We start from the raw sequence: 7,702 nt of genomic DNA on the forward strand, positions 1-7,702 counted from the left end.
ATATATCAGGGCTCTGGCACTGCTCGCCTTCAGGCAAGGAGGGGGCAGTGCCAAGTGTCATCAGTGGCAGAGACCTAGTCATGCAAGAGAGAAAAACAGTAAGCAAAGCCCATTCTCCTCTCTGAACGTGACAGTGAACTCAGAATTAAGTCAATTGGACAGCTTCCACTCCAGTAACTAGCCCCAGGATGGGGTTTTAAGGGAAGGACTAGATCAGAGAGGATGCTGCCAGCACTGAGTTTATGGTACGCTGTGCAACCAGAGGGAGGAGGAGGTGAGGACCAGCACTAGGGGTTAGGGAAGATGCTTTCTCTGGGCACCAGGTACAACTCACAGGTTGAATGTAAGTGTAATTTTTCTGACTCAGACCTGAATTGCAGCTTTCCTTGTTCTACCTCCTCTCTTTGAATAAAGGTATTGGGGAAAGAGATAAACAAAGCTTAAAATCTTATGTGTCATGACATTTAATTCTATAAATACTTACTGAGCACCTATGGTAGAAAAGCACTTCACTAAGCATTCAGGATGGGGAACTGATAAAGATAAATGAGACAGATCCCTTATCCTCCAGGAGCTTAGAGTTTGGCAGATGGTGGCCAATGTTGTAATAAAGCAAGAAAGCCATCCAAGAACTTTATGGAGATGAACTCTGAACCCAAGGTGGGATTCAAAGCTCCTCACCTCTGCTCCTCAGAAGGAAGGGATCTCTACAGACTGAGGTGATCAGCACAAACACCACCAACAGAGAACAGAAAGGAAGGTTGAGCCAAAAGGTCTGGAGACCCTACTAACTTGGAGCAAGCACACAGTCACCCCTCCCCTCTGAGCTCAGGACCTGCAGACCTGCTCCTTCCTTCAGCATCTCCTCCAATTCGGCCTCAGCCTTAGCCCTGAGCCCCAAATGCACCACACTGAAAAGAAGAAGAGAGCTAAGCTTCTTGGTGACCACAAAGCTGTCTTTGTAGATAGAAAGATCCTTGGGGAGTCACTTCTGTCACAAGGCAGGCTTAGAGGAAAGTCCCAGGTGGTTTGTGGAGAGGCAAGTTAATCTGGGGAATTCCATTTACTTTCCTAAGTCTGCCAATTCAGCGGTGAGGGGTGGAGGAAGGAGAGATGCAGGGGAAGGTTGTGGTGATTACAGTCCTCCTATACACGGGAGCAGGGTCTATTTTTGGAGGGGAGAAAGGAAGGCAGAGGCACCAGGCTCTTCATTGTTCCTAGCACCTTATAAACTTATCATTAAAGCCCTAAAGGACATCAGAAGGGGGGAAATACACTATCATGGAGCTCCATACTCAGACATAAAGATGGGGCTTATCACCTTTCCCTCATCTCTTCTCTTTCTGAATTCCTCCTGCAAATCCCCAGAGTCTAAAACCGGGAGTCAGCACTCATTTGCCAGAGAGATGCAGGATCACCTGGCTTCTGGATTCCAAGACTGCTCCCATGCTCCTGGACCAGGGAGCTATGGAATTTGCCCGGCGGAGGAGACCAGATAAATGTGGCCTAATGGAGGTGAGGTCCTGCCTGTTGAATTCCTACTCCTAGGTCCTTAACCTCTGGTTGGCTCTGCTCCACTCCCAGGTAAAGCCTTAAGTCTCTCTACCTGAAACTCTTTAGAAATGCCTTTCCTCTGGGCAGCTGCAGGACCTAGGACCTCCACTTAGGTGAAGGATGTTATCTCCAAAGAAGGTTTTGACACAGGCATTTTCAGAGGTGTCCTGATAGGGTTGAGAGGTGACAACTGTGACACAACTTCAAACCTGCTTCCCATTCCTGGACCATACTCCCTGGAGTACACTAAGAATTAGTACTTTCTATAAATCCTGTATTGATCTTATAAATAATCCACTTATATGGCATTATAATTTGTGGTAAAAACCATTATTTCGATAATATAAATGCTTAATGTATATTGTTTTTGGCATAGCAATTTCTTGGAGGGCATTTATTTTCTAAAATACTGGGAGCTTCATAAAAGGTAAATGAGCCAGGCCTCTCTGGGCTCTGAGAGGCTCTGGAAGGAACTGTATGCTTCTCCAAGGATGACCAGGTAGTGGGTGACATTGAGTTCAGTGCACTGACAACTTCCCTGGCTAACAAGGAGTCTCTGACACTGAAGCAGACTGAACTCTCTCTTGCTCTACACTCCAGCTGTGAGGACCTAGTTTAAGGCTGTGAGTAACTGGTAACCCAGTTCAACATTCTTAAGAGGCAAAGAGGCAAAACAGAAAAGAGCTGAAGCTGCAGTCGGCTTTGGTCAGGATGTAGCACTCTGGCTAGCTTCAAGTAGAGGATAGAAGGTAAGCCCTGTCATGACTCCGCTTCTGGGTTATGGGGAGAGCCTGCTGCTGGTTCCTCATGCTGCCCCCAAACTCAAAGGCCTAGGGGGCCCAGTTAGTGAGGGGAGGAAGTGTGGGAAAAGAGAGAGAACCTGACTTGAGCCAGCTGTTTCCAAGTGGGGCAGTGAGCTGTGCACAGCATAAAAGCACATGGCCAAGAGAGTCTATGGGGCCTGAAGCTGAATGTTCCTGCTCTCCTCACCAAGCTGTAGCACCGAATTGCATCTACCTATAGGAAGGGACTCTCCTTCTGACTTTTATGGGCTAAAAGTACTCTGCCAGATCTCTCCCACTCCATCCTTTTTTATTTCAAGAGAAGCCAGAAATACAGAATATTCGAAGGCTCTCTCTGTTTAAAAGTTGACAACTGACACAAAATTAAATACGCACATACACAAACACACACACATACTGCATGGGCTAAATAAAAGAGCTCAGAGGATGCAACTGGCAGCCAGTTTGGGACCTCTATGTAGATAAATGAGGGAGGCCAAGGACTTACTAGGAAGTCAGCAAAGCTTAGAGCCAAAACTTGGGTTCCCTGCATCTCCTATTTAGGTCAGGCCACCATGCCTGTAGCCATTCCACTTTCTACCATCGTACAAGACCCTGGTTTCTTATAGCTGATTACTCTCTCCAGGGGATTCCACTCCAGAGCTAAGGGTACCACCAGCGGGACACAGGGTCTTCTTTGCAATTTCATTCCTGGGAGTTCCAGGTAAGGGGGTAAGAGAGTGGGTTGGGGTAGAATCTTGACAGGGCACTAAAGAAGCTTAGGAAGATCAGGGCAATGGATTAGGAGGTGGGAAGAGGATCATTGGTCTAGCTCTTCTGCTATTTTAAGGTGAAAGTTCAAACCAACCCCAAACAACGTCAGATCAAGAGGGTACACTTCAGGCCACAGAAAGTCTGGGATGGAGGAAGTGGAGGCATCTGTGTGTGGAGGAGGAAAGAGGGCTGTGGATTCAGGTCAAAACCAAAGACTGCACTTTGTCTCCACTAGATTAAAATGGAAAGCCAGAGTTGGCCCAAAGTATGGAAAATAAATCCTCCTGGTGCTTTCTTTCCTTTCAGAATCATTCTTCATGTGAAGCCTCCTACCTGTGGCCCCAGAAGCATGCATTTTAGCAGAAGGCAATTTCCCCTTAACTGAGTAGAGGCCCTGTCCTCTTGTCACATGGGTTGAAACTTTCCTGATATTAGTGTTAGAAGATGGGGTATAGAAACAGAAGAAACTCTCTGAGGATGGTAGCCCCCAAATGCCTAAGAACTCTCCCTCAGAGGAAGCTGATGCAAACTTGGGGCCCTCCATTTCTGTACCCAGAGAAGCTCAACTCTTCTGTCCCTTCACCCTTTCCGGACACTTTGGGTGTGTTCCCCAAAAGGGCATTTAGACCTTTTCTTCCTGAGGACTCAGGCAGCCTGCAGTTGAGGAAACGGGGAACAACGACTGCCCAGGGCTGAGGTCAGGAGGTGAGGATGGGGTGGATGAGGACGGCCCCCCAGGCAGGCTCAGGAGCGCAGGGAAAGCAGCCCCCCCTCCAAGCATCCCCCACCCTCCCCACCCTGTTCTCCGCCACGGCGGCGCCTAGGGCTCGCTCTGTTCTGCTTGCCCGGCTGCATGACAATGACGGCTGCTGAAGCCCAGCACCTCGCTGAAGGGACCTGACGCGGAACGGGCCATTAAGCCAGGAATGGCGGTGGGAGGAGGGGGCTATTTATAGAACAAAGCTCAGCTGCTGCCAGCAGCCCCAGCACCGGGACTAAGCACCAGCCTCGTCCTGCCGGCCTCGCATGCTGGGGAGAAGGCCAAACCCGGGGTCCCCGTGGCAGGGCTGGACTTTCCCTGGGAAATGGCTAGATCTGGAGTTGAGCAACCCTTTCTCGCCATAAATGCTGCTTCCAGAATCCAGGGGACAGAGCGCCAGAAACGCAGGGAGGGTGCCGCGCGGTAAGCGAGGGTGGTTCCCAGAGGCTGCTAAATAATCGCTCTCTGCTCCAACCACAAACTGCCGCCTGGGGGCCCGGGACGCAGGGAAGCTGCGGAGATCAGGGCCAGAGTGCACCCGCTTGCTGACTGGCGCTGGGGCGCTCCGGGGCTGGGGCGGGCGGGAGTGCGGTTGCCGGCTCCGCCGCTATCTCTGGCGGGCGCGCAGCTGCTGACGGATGGCTCTTTAATAAGCTCCTCGTTAATCTTCCCCCGCCTCTCCATCCTCGGTTCAGGGGCATCCGTATTTTCCTGACTGATAAAGCTAGAGATTTTAGACGGTGAATTGTAGCAAGGAAAGCAAGTCCTCATTGTTCAGCCTAAGCCACTCGGCTGTGTCCCTTCGAACAAATCTTTTTTCCTTAAAAAAAATTTTTTTTTTACATCACCTGGGCGTTTTCGTCTCATACCCTCACGTCTCCGGAGAGCTGTTCTTTCTCTTTTCCAGCTCCCAGATCTATTTTCCTTCCTCTCCAGCAAATCATGCCTGACTCCCCCTTGCCCTCTTGCGGCCCTTCGCTCTTGCCTGATTCCTTTCCCTTCCCTCCTCTCCTTCAAGGGCAAGCTCGGCAAACCCTCCGGCCTGCGCAACCTGCACCTCCCCCAGGTAGGCCACCGGGGACTATAGGCAATCCTTTCTCTTGGCCTCCGATTCAGAACGAAATCTGAATCCGTTATGGCATCTCGGGGCAAAGATCTCAAGCCAGAGAGGCCACTTTCAACGCGCAATGTTAGTAAAGAGGGAAGGGGAACGACGAGTCAGCCACCCCCTTAGGCAGATACTGCGCCAAAGGACAGCTCTCAAGAAAAGCCAGACCAGTTCACCTTTCCACACGACCTTCGAGACGCGCGCGCAGAGCGCAAGAGTCGGAAGGGCCCCAGCGCCCAGCAAGAAGAGCCCGGCTGCCGCGCGGGGGCGCTGTGCTTGCGCTCTCGCGCCCCCACACTGAGAGCCCAGCGATCTCAGGTAGTCCAGGACGCTGGCAGAAAAGGTCCCCCCTTCCCCCTGGGCCCTGTCAGGGGGCACAGGAGGGTCAAGGCATGTAGATGAGGGTCTTCGCCAGGCGTCAGGGCAGTCGGTATATTAGAAAACCAGACCCCGCCGGAATCCTTTTCCGCGTTCGTTCCACTCTCCCAAACCCGCAAAGCCCGTTGCCGCGCCGCCTTGCCGAGCCCCAGCGGGCCCTTTCACTTACCGCAGATCTTGAGCCCCAGTTTTCTGGTGCATCCATGGGCCACACCGCACCAGGTGTCATACGCTAGAAAGCAAGAGGGGTGCGATCAGTGAGGCTCGGACCTCGGGGGACCTAGTTGAGGGTAAAGGTTTTTCTGGGAAGGGTGGGGGCAGATCTTCTCCAGTGCTCCTCATTAAAATCTCTTTCCTGAAAGAAGCAAGGAGCTAGATCTGTGGGCCGACCAGCAGACTCGTGCCCTCCGAGCTCCCATTCACACACCCTCCCTGCTCCCACCTTCAGGCAGAGAACAGTGTCTTTGAGAGGCCTCGCATCAGCGACCTGCCCAGTCTCCAAGCGACCCCCAAGAGGGAGCCACAGAAGCGGGATTGGAGTGAGGCAGGCTGACCACCAGCGCAAAGGGCCAGGCTCGGCTGCCCGAATTGCCTAGCACCCACCTGCCAGGCCCTGTCCCTTGGTCTCTGCCCGGCAGACTCGAAGGGCAACCATAGCAGCCTGGAAAGGGAACACAGAGGCATCTGGGACCAACACGTCTCATAATTTCTTGGCGGGTCTCCAGCCGAGTGGCAGCTTAAAATAAACTGGCATGAAATGGGGTCGCGGAAGAGTTCAGGAATTAATTGGGTGAAAAATAGTATTTGACTAGATGATCTGGCTCGCATGGCTGCTCTTCAGTCGGACTCGGGAGTCGAGAAGACAATAGTGCGCATCCAGTCCTCAACCTCAGCCCCCCTTCCAAACCTGCCCCTCATTAACCCTTCCCTCTACATCTTAGGTCTGGAGCAGGCGAAGGGGAAGAGAATCAGGCACCTTGCCCTTGGGTCCCAACCGCAGACCCAGGCCCTGCCGTATTCTCAACTCTTCAGGGTCTATCCTGCCCTTTGGGTTCACGTTCTATCAAGGAGCACGAGGTCTGCCCGTGGTGCCCGTGTGTGAGCAGCTGTGGTGGGCCCAGCGTGAAATTCCCTTTGGATTTCTCAAAACAAGGTTCCTCCAACCACTCCCATCCCCCACTCCACCCTGGCCGATGCCTTCAGCTCAGCGCGAGTGTTGGCTGCGATAAGGAGAGTGACATCCATTAAACCGAAGCACAACAGAGACCCAGCGGGGAGAAGAAATCGCCCGACGTCAGTGAGACAGCATGTCACAGATGGAGTTCCTGCAACAGACAGGAAATCGGTGCGAAAGGAAAACCCAAATAATAATACCTGGTGGGTAAAGACGGATTTCCACCCGATAAAGTGCTTTCACTTTAAACACCCTCTCAGCTAATTTTCCTAACAATCCTATGAAATAAGAGGAGTGTTAATCTAAGACTCAGTTTACAAATAAAATCATTTAGGCTCAGAGAGGCTAAACGAGTTTCCCAAGGTCAATCAGCTGGAATGTTGGAGTCGGACCTATTGCTCTGACGTTCAGAATTGGGGATTACAGTGAAAGAAAAGGAAAGAGATGGGGAGAGGAACTGAGAGAACCCCTTTGATGTAGCCATGGGGGAGGAGGAGCAAGAGAAAGGGTCGCTGGAGCAAGGGGCCGAATACGGTTATGCAGATTAAGCAAGGCCACCTCGCAGAAGATCTTGCAGGAGCAGAGAAGCGGAGCCAACTGGGCAGGCGAGACTGTGTCTGCAACCGAGGGAGAGGGTGGGTAGAGAGCCCCAGCGTGCGCGTGCAGCCTGGGATGCTCACGCCGCAGCTGGACTGTTGAGGACCGGCGCCGGCCTTCTCGGGACAGGGGCCGCATGCTCTTTCCCAGCCGGATCCTCAACTGTCTTTCCCCTGCCTTGGCGGCTTCCTATCGTACCAGACCATGTGCGACGGCGCCTGTATTTGGTCTCAGACCCGGGGCTGGGCACATGCGCTCTACCTCGGGCTGCGGCGGGGAAGCAGGAGCGCGGGTTGGCGGTGGAGGAGCAGGACTCAAAGGTGGGTGAACACAAAGGCTGCCCAGTTTCGACAGGCAGCAAAAAGGGGCGGGAAATATGGAGAGGACTGAAAAGGGAATCCATCAAGGCCAGAGAAACAGACAAAGGCACGCAGGCCTCGCGTTCCTTCCAGCCTGCTCCGGCCAGCTTGGCCACCAGTGCCCGGCCCACGTGCCACCAGAGGTGGTGGCTCTCCCAAGCCCCTCTTCATTGTGTGGGTAGTTGTAGCTCGCTTGGGGGAGGGGGTGAGGAGAGG

The 7,702-nt window shown here is 52.8% G+C and overlaps 1 protein-coding gene across 1 annotated transcript in view; it reads right to left on the reverse strand.

Moving 5' to 3' along the window:
* Nucleotides 1-7,265, reverse strand: part of GAD1 (glutamate decarboxylase 1) — a 35,756-nt gene extending 28,491 nt beyond the window's left edge. The window contains exons 1-3 of the mRNA XM_011360088.1: nucleotides 7,064-7,265; nucleotides 6,731-6,808; nucleotides 5,526-5,591 (exon numbers count right to left, since the gene is read on the reverse strand). Coding sequence (XP_011358390.1) covers nucleotides 5,526-5,591; nucleotides 6,731-6,808; nucleotides 7,064-7,265 — 346 coding nt within the window. The remainder of the gene's footprint in view (nucleotides 1-5,525; nucleotides 5,592-6,730; nucleotides 6,809-7,063) is intronic.
* Nucleotides 7,266-7,702: the final 437 nt, after the last annotated feature.

The sequence above is a fragment of the Pteropus vampyrus genome, unplaced genomic scaffold, assembly GCF_000151845.1.
Source record: "Pteropus vampyrus isolate Shadow unplaced genomic scaffold, Pvam_2.0 Scaffold2, whole genome shotgun sequence".
NCBI lineage: Eukaryota > Metazoa > Chordata > Mammalia > Chiroptera > Pteropodidae > Pteropus > Pteropus vampyrus.